At 37.0% G+C, this 19,771-nt stretch overlaps 1 protein-coding gene and 2 long non-coding RNA genes across 9 annotated transcripts in view; 1 reads left to right on the top strand and 2 right to left on the bottom strand.

The window, feature by feature from the left end:
- The window catches only part of LOC117217312 (filamin-A), a 51,744-nt gene extending 42,996 nt beyond the window's left edge, over positions 1–8,748 (top strand). For 4 of the 6 annotated variants that reach the window (XM_033464836.1, XM_033464829.1, XM_033464843.1 and 1 more), the window contains 5 exons: positions 140–1,195; positions 4,146–4,339; positions 5,672–6,113; positions 6,807–7,010; positions 7,355–8,748. In XM_033464836.1, the coding sequence (XP_033320727.1) occupies positions 140–1,195; positions 4,146–4,339; positions 5,672–6,113; positions 6,807–7,010; positions 7,355–7,539 (2,081 nt within the window). In that variant the 3' untranslated portion in view covers positions 7,540–8,748. The remainder of the gene's footprint in view (positions 1–139; positions 1,196–4,145; positions 4,340–5,671; positions 6,114–6,806; positions 7,011–7,354) is intronic. The other 2 variants (XM_033440974.1, XM_033464862.1) reach the window with 1 other exon arrangement.
- Positions 8,749–9,123: 375 nt separating this feature from the next.
- LOC117204127 lies at positions 9,124–10,311 on the bottom strand. 2 transcript variants are annotated; one of them, XR_004487021.1, is made up of 3 exons: positions 10,295–10,311; positions 9,788–10,220; positions 9,124–9,701 (listed from the first exon to the last, which is right to left on the bottom strand). It is a non-coding gene; the product is annotated as an uncharacterized LOC117204127 (long non-coding RNA). The 2 variants fall into 2 exon arrangements; XR_004487022.1 differs by lacking the exon at positions 10,295–10,311 and having other exon boundaries at positions 9,788–9,875; positions 9,970–10,281.
- Positions 10,312–16,795: 6,484 nt separating this feature from the next.
- LOC117205161 lies at positions 16,796–19,100 on the bottom strand. Its single transcript, XR_004487188.1, has 2 exons — positions 17,852–19,100; positions 16,796–17,784 (listed from the first exon to the last, which is right to left on the bottom strand). It is a non-coding gene; the product is annotated as an uncharacterized LOC117205161 (long non-coding RNA).
- Positions 19,101–19,771: the final 671 nt, after the last annotated feature.

Genomic DNA, 19,771 nt, shown 5'->3' with positions numbered 1-19,771 from the left:
GCGCTGGATAAACAATATCAATAGAATATTGAATGAAAATCAATCGAGGATTAATAAAAAAAGAGCCATCGCAGAGAAGTAACGTGGTACGGTTTAGGAAAAACGTTTGCGATAAAATCTCTGTTGGAATCTGTTGCAGGCGAAGGTCGCAAGAGGAACCAAATCTCGGTGGGTTCGTCGAGCGAAGTGCAATTGCCTGGCAAGATAACAGATTCGGACGTGAAGTCCCTGAACGCTTCCATCACGGCACCGAGCGGTCTCGAGGAGCCATGTTTCCTAAAAATGTTGCCAAACGGTAACATGTGTGTCTCCTTCACCCCTCGAGAAGCCGGCCCTCATACGGTGGCGGTGAAGAAGATGGGCAAGCACGTGCAGAACTCACCCTTCAAGATCGACGTGAAGGACCGTGAAGTGGGCGACGCGAAAAAGGTAAAGGTATCCGGACCAGGTTTGGTAGAAGGTAAAACTCACGTGGAGAACAATTTCTCCATCGACACGAGAAACGCTGGTTTCGGTGGCCTCTCGCTCTCGGTGGAAGGGCCAAGCAAAGCAGAGATTCAATGCAAAGACAACGAAGACGGAACTCTGAACATCTCGTACAAGCCGACAGAACCTGGCTATTACATAATAAACTTGAAATTCGCCGATCATCACGTGGAAGGCTCGCCGTTTACGATAAAAGTCACTGGAGAAGGTAGTAATCGTCAAAGGGAGAAGATCCAGAGACAGAGGGAAGCCGTGCCTATTACGGAAGTTGGCAGCCAGTGCAAGATTACCTTCAAGATACCTGGCATCACGTCGTTTGATCTAACAGCAACAGTCACCTCTCCAGGAGGCGTAACCGAGGATGCCGAGATCAAAGAAGTCGAGGATGGCCTTTATGCAGTCGCATTCGTACCGAAAGAGCTCGGAGTGCACACGGTTTCAGTTCGCTACAAGGACATCCACATCCCTGGATCACCGTTCCAATTTACTGTCGGTCCGTTCAGAGATAGCGGAGCACACAGGGTGCATGCTGGCGGTCCTGGCTTGGAAAGAGGAGAACAGGGTGAACCATGCGAATTTAATATTTGGACCAGGGAGGCTGGAGCTGGTACTCTGGCCGTGTCCGTGGAAGGACCTAGCAAGGCTCAAATTGATTTCAAGGATCGAAAGGACGGCAGCTGTTACGTCAGCTACGTCGTCTCCGAACCTGGTAAGTTGCTATTAGAATTCTTCTAATTAATATAATAGTTATAGTCGTTTTTTATTATTGTCGTCAGCGTTATTAGACTACGGATGTTTGTGCATTTATGGGCCATCTGAAAGTGCAAATAGAGTGCATATATTAGACGAGAATATGTATATAAAAAATAATACTTGTTGCGATATTTGATAGGTGAAACGAATTTCTACCCAAGTTCCATCTCATTCTGTGTTCATAAAAATGTAAATTTGCATAGAAATCCACGGTCCAGTATCACAGAGGAAATTATGAAACAGATCAAGGTGTCACAATCTAAAATTTTATGATCGATGCATTTCACATGTTCTTGGTGGAGAAAAGCCAGTGGACAGTGCCACGTGCTTCTTGATGTATTGTCAGTTTAAAATATTCTTATTTTTATAGGAAAAATATCTGCATGTGTGTGTAGGAATATGTGTATATATGAATCCGGAAAAATAAAAGATAAATTAGATTTATGGTAGTGAAAGGTGTGTACGAAGTGGATAAAGAAACAATAGAATTCTCAGGTGTCAGCTTGACAGCATTATTAAGTGATGGAAAATGAGGTTCATGGTACACTAATTGCAACATAAATGTTCATAAAACAGTCTACCACTTACTGTCACTTCAGTCATGGATGCCTGCCAACGTCGATAATTCATATTTTGGTTGGTTAATCATCCCGAATGTTATATTGTTCATTTGAAGTACTAAATCGTCATCGAGTCAGCCACACGCAAACATGCCTGTTAATTAAACCGTTTAAGCGTTTACGACTTTCGTTCATGAATCATCCAATGCTTAATATCCAGAGTTTATTATTTTTGAACAAAGTGTCCATTGATATAGATTTCTGGCAAAATCTTAGGAGAATAATCTACAACTGGGCTAAAACCAAAATTGGTAATTTTCTTTCATAATTACTGCGTTTTTTTTTTTTTACAAAATAGTAGTCACATCTTAAATTTACTACACAAGATCAAGACAATAGTCCAATGGAGCTGCCAGGGTAACAATGAAAGCAAACATACAATGTGTTACAAAGCAGTGAACTTGCATACCAAGAATACCAGAAATTGGGTTATTTCTAGAACAAGGGGAAAGTAAATGAGACGCTTGAGCTGTTTATCCGGATTGTCGGTATACGGAATAAAATTAATTGTAAAGTAATTCATTATTTATTTAAAAAATTGTTTAATATTCGATTCAGTCATTGGCGATGAATTTCTTGCAAAGAAACAATTTTATACAAAGAAAGAATTTATAACACAAGTGGACGAAGAAGAGCAAGTTTGCAACGTTAGTCACGTTGTTTACATATCGAACGAAGATGCACACGTATGCGCGTATAATAATGTATATGTAACTAAATGATGCATATTCGTGATTCACGTTTCTATGCGCGTAACAAAAACCCACAGAAACAACGGAGTAACATTTTCCCGATAATGTTCGCTCTCGTTATATCGCGGAAAATATGTGGATGGAGGAATGATATAAACAGCAGAGAAATTCTAAATTGCAATCAAAGAAGAAGTATTACATAGCATCGGTAAACTTTGAACGTTTCAAAGTAAGATAGACGATTGGCTAAAAATTTCAATTTACCACGTGCTTCATAAAACTTAAGAATTTCAAAAAAGATCAGCTCAAAGTTCTACATTACCTTGGTGGAGCATCCTTTTTTTCAAAAATTTGTCACAGTAAAATCGAAGATCAGAATCTATTAATTTTCAAACGAAGATCCGAAGAAAGGATACGATTATTAATACAAAATATCAAAAAATGAAAAATATCTGTTTGACACGATCAACGATATAATTGTCCAGACAAGCAACGTTTCAACGATGCTCGACGTTTTAACGACCTGGGAAAAAACAATTATTCTTCGATTAATACCAAGATCGTCGCAGAAGTTGGATAGGGATGACAATTAAAAAAAAAAAAAAAAAAAGATTCGACATTTTCTGTCGTTAATGTATTATGCGTAACGGAATGAATGAACAGCGATAAAAATGGACTCACCGCATTCTGAAGCAGCGGTGGACAAGGGCTCTCACCAGTCTTCATTGGCTGTTCTCGGCTGATCCAGAAATACCTTCGTCTATATTTGCGTCTAAGGTGGATTCATATTTTGGTGGCTACGGCTGCTGGACGTGAATTAGCGTGGCCGTTATATTTGGATGGTGTGCATCGAAGGAGAGGAAGAGACGGAAGAAGAGCGAGATGGAGAACTGAAAGAGAGAAAGCGTGGACGAATCGAGATCAGAAGTTAGAATCAGCCAGAGGAAAATAGTGGTTCGCGATTTAGCTGCGCTCGGTTCTCCACTCTCCTCGTTTTATCCTCCTTCTTCGCGTTCGCACTTTGCTTTCTTTTCTTCTCGTCGTCAAGCTTTCGTTATCTCGTTATCTTCCCTCACCTTTGTCTCTTTCCATTGTTTTCCAATTTCGGTGTCACATTCTAATTTCTCTTCTCGTCTTTTATCTCCCCTCTCGCACGATTCTCCTTCTATCGTAATTGCAATTTTGGATATTTTTATTCCCCAGTATCTTTCCGTCGCTCCTTTTTTTTTTTTTTTTTTTTTTTTTTAAGAACTCGCAACACATTCGAATAAAAATATTCATTTCGATCTTGGATTTGTAATATATCGGTGGACATAAAACGATGGCCACCTTCACTGCTTCCACGCAAATACTCTTTACGGGAAATGACGATAACAGCCAAGACGATGGTTAGTCTACACGGTGTGACAGAGGAATTAATCTGTCGATTTACATCGTGCCAGAATGTATTAATCATACCGTTTTGCCGAATATACTAGCGTCCGTACTTGTATCGTAAATAATTCGGATAAACGTTATTCGAACTTGTAATACGATACTCTATAATAAAATCCGTATATTCGAATCGAAGCAATAACTTGTTCTTTCTTTTCAGGTGAATACAGGGTAGGAATAAAGTTCAACGATCAGCATATCCCCGATTCCCCGCACAAACTTTACATATCACCGGCGATGGGCGACGCTCATAAGCTGGAAGTGGCGCAATTTCCGGAATCCGGCGTACAACCGGACAAGCCAGCAATCTTCCTCGTTCGCAAAAATGGTGCCAAGGGTGAACTCGATGCGAAGGTACCATACCATTTGTATACCGTTTAAATCACATTGTGACACGTACCTTTACGAGCAATATGTTTTTCGTTGGTAATAGCTAGAATTAATTTATTTTTTTACAATTTCTTTCAAATTCTTACGAATAATTTCCAAAACTCGTTGACAAATAGAAAATTCCAATTAATTAATTATTTGCCTGATAATGCTGTTGTTATTTCTGTATTTAGAGGTAGGATCACAATAGCTATTTATCCTTCGGATAAATCTGTCACACCGTTCCGAGCTGAATAACCTTTCTTGCACTTTCTTACACGGACTAGGGATAAAAACAAAAGAATATCTTAAGCCTATCGATTACATCTATCGATTATATCTAGAACTATCTTCTAGTTACTATTTATTGTAACTAGCACACCTGCATATAGATGGCGAATGCGAATAAATGCGGATTAATTTATGGGTTTCGTAGGAGACTAACGGTTATTTAAATATTTATAAACGACGGTCTGTATCGTTTACAGATGCCCGGCGACTGGAAAAATAATACTTCTGTATTTTGAATTCGTTAAAATTATGCCGCGTACGCGTCTGACGTAACGAAACTACGCATAAAGCATGGGATTTATTTACTTTAAAAATGAAACCTCGCTAGTGATATCGCTACGTAAACGATGCAATATAAACATCAGATTCCTCGTTGAATTTTCAGCTAAACAAGCGGAATTTCATAGCCGGGGTGTTTGAAGGCCTTCGTTTTTCTTAGAAACCTACATCATTTTAGGCGACAAAGTCCTTGCGAAAATCGCGCGCTCTAAATAACTTCCTCTTGTGAAACAACGATGCCACATCATATTGCGTAGGTTTGTGCCGCATGCGCGTATCGCATATTCTGCGTGCGTCTTCCATTCATGCGACCAAATATTTCCTTTCGATCGTAGCTTCATCAAATTCCTCGAAAACGGTCCTAACTTTGCTACATTTCCTCGAATTATTCTTTTTTTTCTTCGGATATCGTAGAAAATGTTAAATACCCGCAAACGAAGCTTTCAACGTTTACGAAATCACGAAATTGTCAACGTTTACTCACAAACTTTGAAACCTGACACGAACGAAACAGAATCTCATCTTTAGATACTTTCCCTCCAAAAATCAGAAAATATTTTTGAAAATATACACTAGCAATACCGCGAACCATTCAGAAAGAATAGCTGCTGTATTCAAAATTCTTTACTAGAAATTAACGTATCATTTAACGTATCGTCGTTAGAAATATCGTCAACTTACTATTGTTCATTATATTCTAAAAAAAATGTTGGATCGCTGTAACGAAATATATTCCTTTTGCCACAGATCGTGTCTCCCAGCGGTATCGAGGACGATTGCTTCATTCAAGGCATCGACGCTGACACTTACTCGGTGCGGTTTATGCCTCGGGAAAATGGTATCCATAATATCCATGTGAAGTTCAATGGGGTGCACATACAGGGTAGCCCGTACCGCATCAAAGTTGGCAAAGTGGATGCTGATCCAGCCGCGTTACATGCCTATGGAAATGGCCTAAAGGAAATTAAAACTGGCCAGAAAACAGACTTTATCATTGATACGTGCAACGCCGGAAGCGGTGTACTGTGCATAACGGTAGATGGCCCTAGCAAAGTCGCGATGGACTGTACAGAAGTGGAAGAGGGTTACAAAGTTAGATACACACCTTTGGTACCTGGCGATTACTACATTAGTATCAAGTACGATGGATATCACATCGTTGGCTCGCCATTTAAGGTTCCCTGTACCGGTTAGTACATCGAGAACGATTAGGTGTACTTGTATACTATTGATCAAAAGTCTGAAATCTCTCCATGTTTGGTAGAGAAAAATTGATCGCGGATGATTCAATCATAAAGCTAATAGACGTTTCCGGCTAGTAATGCGAATAATATAAAACACAATAGTTGGTTCAAATAAGAGTTAGGTCATTGTTTATAGTAGAAGATGGAATAGAGCAGCAGGAAGATTGAACAAACTTGTGGAATTGCAAAGAAAAGAAGGATGTTTCTTTTGATTGGAAATTTTGATTCGTACGACATTTATAATTTGGCAATGTAATACTTTGAAACCGAAGGATGGAAAAACACAGGTTTCACGAGAATCATACTTTTGATATTACGTTCTAACCGTTTGCTCTATTCTATCGAAATTTTAACTCGCCAATGAACTTGCCTATTCTATTATTATACCTTCATGGACGTGCTATGAATAGGCAATGTCTGCTGAATCATCAGATATTTAATGTACTTAGGAGTTCTAGTTACTGCGTTCATTTCTAGAAAATGGAAATTTTATCTCTTGATATGAGACTAAATAACGGGAATGCGAAAAATTCATTTTATACTGTGATTGATTAATTTTCAATTGTTTAAATGTATATCAATCAGATCCTATTGTCACGTACAATGCCAAGTTAACAGCCTAACGAATTTCGTTGTAGGTGCGGATCTGGCAGAAAGAGGCGCACAAGAAACCAGTTCGATCGTGGTGGAAACTGTTCAAAAAATTTCCAAATCAAAGCACGCCGGACCAGTTTTACCTCTGTTCAAGTCAGATGCTAGTAAGGTGACGAGCAAAGGAATGGGTCTAAAGAAAGCATATCTTGGCAAACAGAACGTGTTTACTGTAAACGCTGGCGATGCCGGTAATATATTATTCATACAGTCCTTAAGTATCATTGAGTATAGACTATGTTCAAATTTAGAATCGAAAAATGATAATTATTACTTAATTCATACAAACGTAATCTATTGGGTTGGCAACTAAGTGATTGCGGATTTTGTTATTAGGTGGTGTTGACGAAATCCGTAATCACTTAGTTGTCAACCCAATATATATCGGTTTTAACAATTTTAAAGGCATATTAAAAGGGCATAGTTTGTTACAATTTCATGCAACACTGCGTGAAATTATCTTGATGAACATGATTTTGATAAGAAGGCGAAGAAATTTAAAACGTTGATTCATCTGTGTTTTCCTTGTTTGTAGGTAACAATATCTTGTACATTGGTGTGTACGGACCCAAAGGTCCATGCGACGAAGTATCCATGAAGCACATAGGTCGCAACAATTACAACGTGAACTACTTGGTTCGCGAAAGAGGAGAATACATCGTTATCGTAAAATGGGGAGACGATCATATCCCTGGATCGCCATATAAAGTCGAAGTATAAGTAAACGCATGTGGAACTAAACAGAAAAAATAAATAAGAAAGGAAAGAAGAAAGCGAAAGTAAGATTCCAATAACGCGGTGCGATAATTTTGCTTTGTACTGGCCAGACTCTGTTACATTGATTGTTCCATTTGAAGAATTTCGATGATTATCGATTAAATCCTTATCTACTTAAACGAATAGAGTAATAAAGCGTATCGTAGACGTAGTGAAACCCGCGACGTGAAAATCTTGAAACGAATAGCGTAATTTACGATTAGACATAAAAACACGTCTTCTCTGGCTGAAAGTATTTTCACAGAGTTCAGCCAGAAGTCAATATGTAGAACGTTGTTTGAATGTAAACCCCTTACGCGCTTCCATCTTCGTTCTAAATAACTTTGGTATAGCTATCTGTTATTTTGAAGAAGAAATTTCATTGAAAACGTGCGAAACACCGTGGCAATGAAACTTCTTTTATTCGCCATCGTACGAATTTTTTGCCATATAAATATTAAAATGATTATTTATGGTATTCGTTCAACTATTTTCTACCACGTATAAAAAGATCGAAACGTACAACGTGTTGGTCGAAATACGAATAAAATTTCTTGATAGAATAGAATGCAAACGCAAGTTCTCATATCGATCAAGCAACGTAAAATAAATCAGGTTTCGTCAATTATTTTTGTAAATTTCGCGACTCGCAACGAAGAACCAAATAATTATAAGGAAAAATTGTAAATTCTTCCGAAGGGAGAAGTTGCGCGTCGTCTTGATCTTCTACTCATAAACGATTTCTAAACTAGCTCAATTAGATGGAAATAGGGAAAAAGTGTTTTTAATCGTTTAAACAGTTTCTTTATCAGATGGGGGTTGGTACGATGTAGCGTGTACTTATTATATACAGTCTCGTTTCGTCTTTGAATGATATACGATAGATATTATTCATTCGACAAAAAAAAAAAAAAAAAAAAGAAAAATGATACGGACGTGTTAAACTACGGCGATGAAATAAGTCAATTATTTTTATTCGAGAATAGTAAGATACAACAATTGTGCCTTATATATCTTAGATTCAGATATTTGTTCTATGAAAATACGTTCTATAGATGCATCCTTCTCCACTGCGTAACGTTACATCGATATGATTGGATTAAAAATGCAAACTAAAAGTATCGATGATTATATATTATATAAAAATTAAATAAATAATATGTTTATTAAAAATCATTCGTTATATCGTTTCCTTGTCTCCTTTATCCCGTGTTCCACACATAGTTTTCCACACTAGTTGTACAAACTAGTCCGATAGTTATTCCAGCTTGCTAAATTAGAATTGCCAAAGCGATGATTTCCCAGTCGCTTCGACTACCTAACTGACATCACCCGCTGAAATGTGGCCAACGAAATGACTCTATGGGCGAAGACAAATTTCATCTTACGAGATAGTAAACTTTGTTCCTGCGAAATGACGATTTCCTGTGGCCAATTTGTGGTCTGCATTTTATGCCATAAATATATCTTCTTTATTTAGAAACATATTCTTTTGTGTTTATTTGGTTTATATGTGTCAAGATATATGGAGGATATGAAATATTGGGAATGTAGGAGAAAGGAAATAGAGCGTTGTATGTGGAATGCATATAGAGAAATACTCGACGAATATTCAAACTTAATTTTCTCGAGAACGGAGCTCTGTGCGAAAAATTTTAACTCTCGATGATATATATGGGGAAATATATATTTTCGATTTACTTTCACGCGAACAATTTTCCGATTGTTCAACGATTTCGAAAACTGTAGTTTAAATTCGTTTCTCTCAAAACAGTATTTTCGAAACAGGCAGATCTGATTGCCGCAAAACCGACAAAACCTTTGAAAAATGTTTCAGATCGAATGTCTCGGGAACCGGTACGAATTGTTGGGTAAAAATCGAGGACCAGCCATAAGCATTCAAAAATGTTGATTCGTAATAGCAGTTAGGAAAGCGGAAGCTTTTTCTCGTAGAAAAGATGTGTCGTCTATGTATCGATAACGAGAAGGCTGTAAAATAGATTGTTATTGTCAAACAGTGCGCATAAAACGAACACTTAAACACGGTTGGCTGCTTCTCATTGAATAAATTTGCATTCACCAGGAAGAACACGATCCGTAACTTGTCATCGTTAGATGTATCGTACCTGTAACCATGAATAACGATACACAGGCTTTTTATCATACGAACTGTGAAACTTAGCACAGTTTACATCGTACGCGTCACGCTAACCATTTATTTCTTAACAATGTGGCGTAATAAATTTCTTTTTTCTATGCTTGTACATTTTTAATTGCTGGGAAAAATTTAGTTGTTCAATCTGCGATTAATATATATCGTTATTATTAATTACATGAATTTCTTATGCTATCATCATAGTTATTACAACTAATTGTTGCAATGTTTGATTTCACCATTTTCTCTGGAACGCTGACGAAATTTGTCGAAAGATGATCTGTTTCAATTTTTAACACTATCGTTTTATTTTATTTCTTGGCTACGCGATTATCCATTTTTGTCGAAGTAACTGCTTCAAGAAAAATTCTACATCTTTATTTACGTACATCCGTGACCTGGAGACTGCTATTACGCAGAAATATTGTAAATAAGGAGCGGTGCATATTACTGTACCCTTAAGTATACGTTATGTTTTGGGTTGCAAGGTCTAGGAACAAAGGAAGTAGTAAATAGATTTCTATTTATGTTCCCTGTAGCTTCTAGCCCAAGCTATAAGCTTACCTTTCTTGGTAATGTCCTTTTGTTATAAATATATGAACCTGCTCCCTATCATTCCATCGTCTAATAACACTAAGAGATAACACTAAGGATATGAATCAGCATAAACTTATACATTGTACTTATACTTACACTGTTGTTATTTCTGTATTTAGAGATAGGATCACAATAGCTATTAGTTTATTCTTCGGATAAATTTATCACACCGTTCCGAGCCGAATAACCTTTCTTGCACTTTTTTATATGCACTAGGGATAAAAACAAAAGAATAGCTTAAACCTATCGATTAAATCTATCGATTATATCTAGAACTATCTTCTAGTTACTATTTATTGTAACTAGCGCATCTGTATATGGATAGCGAGTGCGAACTAACGTTGTCATTTTCAACATATACTTATACTTTTAATTATTTCAATATACTTTTCTATTACAAATTCATCCACTTGTTCTTCAATCAGTTAACCTCGACAATTTTTCGTTGCTCATCTATCACAAACATAACGTCATCTGGAACGCAAATATTTGTGTATGTGGGTATGTAAAACTTAAAAATGCCAAAATATACAGAATGTACGTACAAATATATGGAATATCCAGTATCACGCACACTGTCTAATACGTATCTTTTATCACAGGACCCTACACATCTTTCTTCTTCTTCGATCCTATTCACTGCAACATGAATTGTCAGAAACATATGCATTCGGACCATCGTTTCCTCCAACTTGCCAATCCACATGCTCAATCGATAGACCGTGGATTTTTACGCAGTTACTGGAAACTTAACGACGCAAAATTGCACAGAATGCACACGATACAAGAGGCGATACGAAATACCCAAAGCATAGGGCTTTCTATTAGGTTATCCGAAAAGTTTCTTTCGTTTCATAAGGTGATAATAGATGAACAGCAATTTCTGTTTTATATTATTTTATTGAATTAGGTATCATCCATTTCGTTCTATTTCTATTATTACGTTCGTACATAATTCGATAAACTAGTATAAAACAAAAAACATCGTGCGTCTATTATTTCCTTCTAAAATGAGAGAAACTTTTCGAACAACCTACTACAATACTTGTTACTTGGTATGTAAAACAATTTTCTACCTATAGTTTCTACTCTCTCGGTTACATCGTAAGAAATACGAATTTACAGCGAAATCCGTAGTCTATCAATGGCCGCAAATTAGAAATCCCATTACTAGCCTATACTTACGATACGACATATCTCAAACATATAAAAAATAATTACGAAATCGTAGCAACGATAAAACAGTAGAACAGAAGCGGGAAGATATGCTCGTTGACACAGACAGGAACGAAAATAGAGCGGAAAGAAAGGGGGACAGTTAACCGAGGGATGCACACGTCGGTTGGAAAGAGAAGATATCGTTCGAGCTGTCTATCTACGAATCTGTGTATACAACTAAAAGAGCAAGATAGAGAAATTTGTTAGTAGGTGGAGAAAGGAGAAACGTGGAAAAAGCTGCGTGTTTCTCGTCTCTGACTGGTCTGAATCTGGTGGTCGGTGAAGTTATCGGAGGTCGTAGGTGGGTAAACGGCTAGGTGGATAGGTGGATAGGTGGAAGAGGTTCTTCAGGGATGCGGATTCCGTTGGTTTCGATAGGATGGTAGGCGGTCGCAACCGGTTTCATAGGTCCCTTACGCTCGAGTTCGCAGGCGTCGAAAACAGGTGCTTGACTTGCGCCGTCGTACGGCCACCCGTTTCGCTTTTCCTCCCAGAAACACGCCCTTCCTCGTGGTTACGCCGACGCCTCCGACGCATCCGATGCCACCCTTGCTTCCAACCGTCAGACGCTCGCGAGACGCCGACGCGATTGCTTCTTTTATTTCCATCTTATTCCCCTTTTCTTTATTCCTCCGCTCTTTCCTTTACTGCATGGTATTCTCCATGATATCACGCATTTTCTTTCCTCCACTCGTCGCGCTGCTCTGCAAGATACGTTTCACTGTACAGCTTCGAGTATTAAGTTGTCCGGAAAGTGTCTTTCTTTTACAGACACGTCCCTTACAACGATGCATTTTTATACAAACGTGAAACCTAATCCGTCGAACGTTGCGATCTTTATTTTGATAGGACAAAATGGATTATACGTAATTCAAAAATCTTCTGCGTCCATTATTTCCTTACAAAACGAAAGAAACTTTTCGGACGACCTAACAGTACGTTTACATCGTTGTTCATTTTGCAACTTACTTGGTATACTTTTTCTTCGTACGTCGCGATGCTTGTGGATATGAAAGATAACAATTTTGTCGTAGACTACGAATATGCATGTTGCGTCTTGAAAGATCACTTTGTTAAGTTTGTACCGTCTCTTTGGTAGACGAAGGGATGGTGGCATATTACGGCCAGGGAAGAGCAACCGCTCGAGTTATTAGAGCAAAGTCTGGTTGGAAAATAATTGTTGTTTCGTTATGTTTCTCTGGCAGAAACGATTTCTCTGTAGAAGACGAGCAGTCTGGGCTGTTCAAACAAGCTTTGCTCGGAAATGGATTTTCTATTTATCGATTTTTCATTTGTACTGTTTCTTTTGTAATCGAACAGACGATTTATATCGTGGCTATAGCAGATGATGGTTGTTAGAATAAAGTCGGCTTGAGAAGCAGCTTGTTATTTGGTACCGTTCCTTTGGTAGTGGAAGCGCAATTATTATCCTGGCCATTTTATTACGTGGCAGGAACTAGGCACAGGATTAAAATCAAATCCCTCGATAAACAAGCACCAGCATTCGACTCTGATCGGACATCTCGATATAACGTCCAATCGTCCATCAACCGTTGAACAATTTCTTTGTCAATTAGCTTTCACATTAGACAAACGGGACGAGCAACACGCGAATGGCGATCTTCGCTAAGATGCCATTACGCGGTAGCTTAGAAACTGCGTTCTTTCGATCATTTTCAACTCGATGATATTTTCTAACGCTAAGAGAAACTTGAAATTCCAGTAAAATACGAAGGAACATTTGTACACTTTCATTCCCATGGTATATTTCACCATTAAAAGCTACTCGAAAAAATGCAGAAAAATTGCCACTGTTATGCGTCTCGACTCGTATCTCGTCCGAATTTTACGTTGTATATTATTCCCTTGAAACGCTACAAATCTTCCGTGTGGTTAAAACGACAGCAAGATAGAGGGATGGAAAAAATTGAAGGATCGAACCGAAGAGAGTCGAACCTGTATATTTGTGGCACTGGCCTGGTAATATCGTGAAAATACTCGAGCTACACGACCGGGGTCGCGTAGAGTATCGAACGAGTAAGGGAAATTTCGAGTGTGGGAAAAAGCCCCTTGGCTGAGGTTAACCGATGTCAGGTGGAAGAGGAGTTTAAACGAGATCGGGCAGGGAACAAAGCAGTGGCTACCGAGGAAATGAGCAGAGGTGGTGAAGTGTGGAAGGTAGTAGTGGCACGTGAATTGGCGCGTAAGTAGAGGTCAACTGGTGGCAGGTGGAGGATGGAAAGCATAGGCGGAGCCTTCAGTTCCGCCTCCACCTACAATCCCACCTCTTACTATGCTCCTCGTTTTCCCGGACTTTTTCCAACCTTCCCTCTTCTGTACTTTTTCCCCATTTCTATCGTTCCCTCTCTCTCGCTCTCTCCCTCTTTCTTCTTCTGTCTCGTATTATACGACACGTTCTCGCTGGAACTTGGCGCACGGTTAGCAGCAGTCTAGTTTCCGTAAAAATGTTGTTCTTCTTTTGCCTCTGGCAAAATGTTATTCTACCGCTTGGTTCCCGCCTATCTTCTTCCTCTCCTTTCCTCGCCTCTTCTCTTCTCTTCTCTTCTCTTCATAGCAGGGGCTGTCTTTATCCACGGTGAAAAGAGTCGATCCATACGCGATCCTTTGGCGAAAGCGCACCTGCAAACCGCACGGCCCCACCTTCGTTTCCAGTTCCACCTACTCCAAGCTAGTGGAACAAGCTTCTAGCGGGCTACAGCCATTTTGCGGCAGCTTTTTTCCTCCCGACCACTCGGCCGACCTTGTTCGCGCTTCATATTCCTCGTGTTCTACGCGAATATCGTTTTCAGAGTATTCTCTGCCCTCGCGGTTAGATAAGAAGAGGAAATTAAAGGAAACGTTTCCTGCCACGTAGCCAGAGTTTGCGCTGCAGCTTCTGCCACAGAAACTTATTTCACCTTTTTCTGTCGATTTTGGTTTCTTATCTTTTTAGAGATTTAATTTATTAACGCAGGGACAGAGTCGTTGTTGCACGCTTTGCGTACAGACGATTGATACATTTATAGTAATATCGACAGAGTTAAGCTAAGAGTTTTAGAGTTAACGATATATTCAGATTAATGTAAAAATTTGACACTGTGAAAATAAGACGTAGAATGTTACAGATGGACGCTTCGTTAGGGACTAAAGTTATATGCAAATATCTTCTGTATATTCTGGAAGAAATGAAAATGAAGTAGTAATACTCGAATATAAAGAACCTTGGGTTACTTTAATCTGAAAATATTCTATGTTAGGATATTTAAAATAATAATCTGCGTTGTGTATATTTTAAAGGAAATGCAAGTAAAGAATTTTGGATTATTCTACTGTAAAAATGTTGGAAATTGCCTCCTGCGCTATCTCAAAGGAAATAGATACAAAGTAGCGAAGCTTAGAATATAAATACTTGGATTATTCTAAGGTGAAAATATTCCAAGGGAAAATTCGTATTTAAAATATTGCTTCGTCCCATTTTAAAAGAAATGAAAGTGAAGTAGCAATATTGGAATATAATGCAGGAGAGTTTGGGCTGTTTTAATGTGAAAATAGTCGACACAAAAGTATTTAGAATGGTGCACTGCGCTATATTTTGGAGAAAATGGAAATAAAGTAGTAATATCCGAATATAAGGAAACAGGATATTCTACTGCCACTTGACACTGTTTACTGGAAGATGATCAAATAAGAAAAATGTTTAAAATGTCTAAATATAAATGCAAATTGAAATTCATAATAACTCGAGTTAGAAAGAAATTTATTAATCGCAGAAGAGTCGATTTTGTAAAATTTCCAAGGAGAAACCCATATTTACTTTTTCGCTCCATTGTTTGCTGTAGGTTCAACAGGTTCAAACGAAATGAACGTAAAAGATATGAAAGTAGAGGCCTTCCAAAGTTACCTCACACTGATTCCTCTAGGTATGATCATTTTTTACAAAATTATTCAAAATTCACAGATGGACAACTTCACTGGGAAGATTTTTCTGATGCCTCAATTAAATATGCAATTTAATATGTAACATAACTATCTAGTATGAGACTAAGAATGATCATTTTTCAGAAACCTATTCAAAATTCAAAGATGGACAATTTCACTGGGAAGACTTCTCTGATGCCTTAATTGTACGTATTACAATTAAATATGTAATTTAATATGTAACTTAACTATTTAGTATGAGACTAAGAATGATCATTTTTCAGAAACCTATTCAAAATTCAAAGATGGACAATTTCACTGGGAAGACTTCTCTGATGCTTTAATTGTACGTATTACAATTAAATATGTAATTTAATATGTAACTTAACAATTTAGTATGAGACTAGGAATGATCATTTTTCAGAAACCTATTCAAAATTCAGAGATGGACAATTTCACTGGGAAGACTTCTCTGATGCCTTAATTGTACATATTACAATTAAATATGTAATTTAATATATAACTTAACTATTTAGTATGAGACTAAGAATGATCATTTTTCAGAAACCTATTCAAAATTCAAAGATGGACAATTTCACTGGGAAGACATTTCTGATGCCTTAATTGTACGTATCACAATTAAATATGTAATTTAGTACGTAACTTAACTATTTAGTATGGGCTTGAATAAATGCCTGGGTCGTTACACGCATTAATAATTACTTTCCTATCATACTGAAACAAAATGAGCTGATTAGCTGTGAATAGTATCGATACCTTGAAAACAGGTCTTCCTGTATACTTTATCTTCCTATGAATTGCAATTAAAAGCCTCCTCCACATTTTCCACATTTGGAAAGTGTCCATTATCATATGCAAACAATCGAGTTGCTTTGTTGGGCAAAATTGTTAATCGATACGAGGAATGTTCAAATTTTATAAATAAAATTAATTTCCCACTGAAAAGAAACGAAAGAAAGTTAAAAGCAGAGAGCTAACGACGATATAAATAAACGTTCCATTTCATCAATTAATATCGATAACATTTACGATTTATCATCCATATGTTACATTATACAAACGCATGTGACAATTCTAAAAAGTAAAGTTTCCAATCTCAATTAGCAAATATTTCGTTTCGATCACTTGATTCTGAGAATCGTTAGAAGTAATCGTTAAAAAAGAAAAATGAGCAGTACGTACCTTTGACTGCGTTTCAGCTTGAAAATTGTTGGAACGTTGATCGTAATATTCCATCGATGCACAGCGTATCGTTGAAATGGAAGGAAATGAATTTCGTGCAGAAGAAGAACAAGGCGACGAAGAAACTGATTGTAAACGATAGTTCTACATTCCATGATCGTTTTATTTCGATTACAGAACAACGCTCGCAACGGGGAGCCGATTTCTCCTGCTGGTTTTAACTCGATTTCTGTATGTATTTACAAGAACTTTCTCGGCGTGCACGAGGGGACACGCAGCAATCTAAAATCTTGATCAACAGGGACAGAGAAGCAGAAGAAGAGAAAATTCGGACGTTTCTATTGTTTTAAAAAACATTGACCAGCATCCAAGCAACTCTTGGACTTGTGCATATCACTGCGGTCGATCGACCTGCATACTTCGTCTCGAAACAAAGATAATTTGCTTATCGCAAGTTCGTTTCACGTTTTATCAACAACGAGTGAGAAAATTCGATTGGACGCGCGTGCAATGTTTCGGTCGTTAAATTTTGGTACCTCGAACGTGGGAGAAGCGACGAAAGAAAATTTGTAACTGATTATTATAATATGAAATATTACGAAAGCTGGGTATTAACAAGAAAATTAATATGAAATAAAATTTCAAATATTTCCAATGTAACATAACTCATCGAGCCATGTCCAGTCGAATTATCTGTCTTCTCAATGTCAAACAATTTTTCGTCATTTTTCATTGGTTCGCTTAATCGCTGATCATTGTATCAATGATTTAGCAGATGGAACAATAATATACTTAGAAAATAAGAAACGAATCTTTCGAAAGAAGATCGATCGTTGATATACGCGTTGGTCCGTCTTTCCCTTCCTTTCTCATCTGCATTTCTTTATTCTCTCCCTCTTCGTACTTTCCTCCACGAATTTTTCTAGTCAAAATAAACAACGTTCCTTCCGTTTTACATGCATAAGACAAGGGAAAAACAGACGAGCTTGCGTTATTCCTTTTAATAGATATCAATTATTAACTTATCCACATTTTTCTGTCTGTTTGTTTGTATCGTAACTTTGGTCGATTGGATTACACTGGTGTATCGTCTTGTGATTTATCGATTTCGCCATAGCCTGCAAACAGTGCGTATTTTACAACGGAAATTAAAAGAAAAAAAAAAAAAAGAAAAACCAAGTTCACCTCGTATATTGCCTTTTTAATTCGTTCCTTTCTAACGTGCATCTTATCCGTACAACGAATTAATCGTCCATTACGAATATTCTCTATCGATCGTAGACAATTAAAGAAGTATTCCTCAAGGAAAATTTGTATTTGGAAAAATGGACGATTGAACCCTGGTAACGATAGGAAACATACTATAAATAATATAAAATCTAGCTTCTCCTTTTTTTTTTTTTTTCGAATAGATACTATCGATAATAAATTGTTCTTTATTGCTGATAAAATAGAATAAATATACGTTTCCATGGATAAAAATAAAAAAATAATTAAACCTAATGAGAAAACTTAATATTGCCTGCTCTTTACATTGTGTAGTGTTTCGCCTAAGTCGCATATAGTGGCTGAATGTTACATATCATACATTAGAAACAAAATGCATACTCGTCGTTATTCTTCTTCGCATTTTTCCATATCGTTTGTGCGCCTCGAATTAAATTAATCGGTTCGTTAGGTTCGGCTTAAAAGAAGATTGCAACAACAGATTGCTGGACATTCGTAATAAACGTTTAAGAGACTCGTGTTTCCGCGTAGTGTTGGTGAGTGCTGCTCGTATTTTAAATACGATAATTTCCGACTATTTTCTTTGTCCTCTTTCACGGTTACGGAAAGCCTACTGGAAATAGCTGATTTAACAAAGTTGTCGATTATATTTTACACATACATAATATTCGTCTTTGTAAATTGAACTCGATGAATCGTAGACACAGATACATTGTTTCAAGAGAAAAACGGTAGATCCGGCGAAAAGGGGCGACTTTAATGTAGACGTTAGTCGTTCGAAATGACACCTAGGAATTTCAGGTACGCGCGAATAGTCTTCGATTAGGAGCAGATTCGACGAAGATGCTTGGCGATGATGCGTCCCCGAACTTTAATCAATCGACGATCGAGTGTAAAAGTTCGTCGTGTTCGGTTTTACTGCAAGCATTCCTCCTTTTAACAGATTTCTTAATTATTTGAAACTATACGGCGGAACTAGATGAAACGATTAATTGTAACGATTATAATTAAATTGTTCGAATATCTGTGTTCGTAATATTCTAAATGTCCCTCATTCGGTTCTTAAGTCTTGAAATAAGTATCGCGCAAAATAACGTGCGCTACCGTACATAAATATTTGGACACAAATCATTGCATATTTATAGAATAATATATAATAATATATATATATATTATATTTATATTATTATATTAGTAATAATATAATAATTCTGTTCTGATAAGAAAATAAGTTCTTCAATTGAAACTTTTTAATGTAATTTTGATCTTACTGTACGCAACCATATTACAGTTAGCAAATATCAACGAAGAAAATAATTCTTAACTATTACAAATTAAAGAAGAACGATTAAAAGCACAGGAAATTAAATAATTATAATTATTCATTAGAACACTGAATGTGTGTGACGAAGATATATTCCTCGTTTTCTTTCAATTTCGCATAGACGAAAGAAGATATCTTCGCGATAATTGTTTTGACATAATTTGCCGCCTATGAGAAGAGAAAAAGGGGGAAGATATTTATCTCAACGAAGAAAATAATTGTTAACTGTTACAAATTAAAGAGGAACGATTAAAAGTATAGGAAATTAAATAATTATAATTATTCAGTAGAACATTGAATTTATGTGACGCAGATATATTCCTCGTTTACTTTCAATTTCGCATAGACGAAAGAAGATATCTTCGCGATAATTGTTTTGACATAATTTGTCGCCTATGAGAAGAGAAAAAGGGGGAAGATATTTATCTCAACGAAGGAAATAATTGTTAACTGTTACAAATTAAAGAGGAACGATTAAAAGTATAGGAAATTAAATAATTATAATTATTCATTAGAACATTGAATTTATGTGACGCAGATATATTCCTCGTTTT

Source organism: Bombus bifarius, unplaced genomic scaffold, assembly GCF_011952205.1.
Source record: "Bombus bifarius isolate JDL3187 unplaced genomic scaffold, Bbif_JDL3187 scf7180000007966, whole genome shotgun sequence".
Taxonomy (NCBI): domain Eukaryota; kingdom Metazoa; phylum Arthropoda; class Insecta; order Hymenoptera; family Apidae; genus Bombus; species Bombus bifarius.
This window is presented reverse-complemented; position numbering and strand designations above follow the sequence as displayed.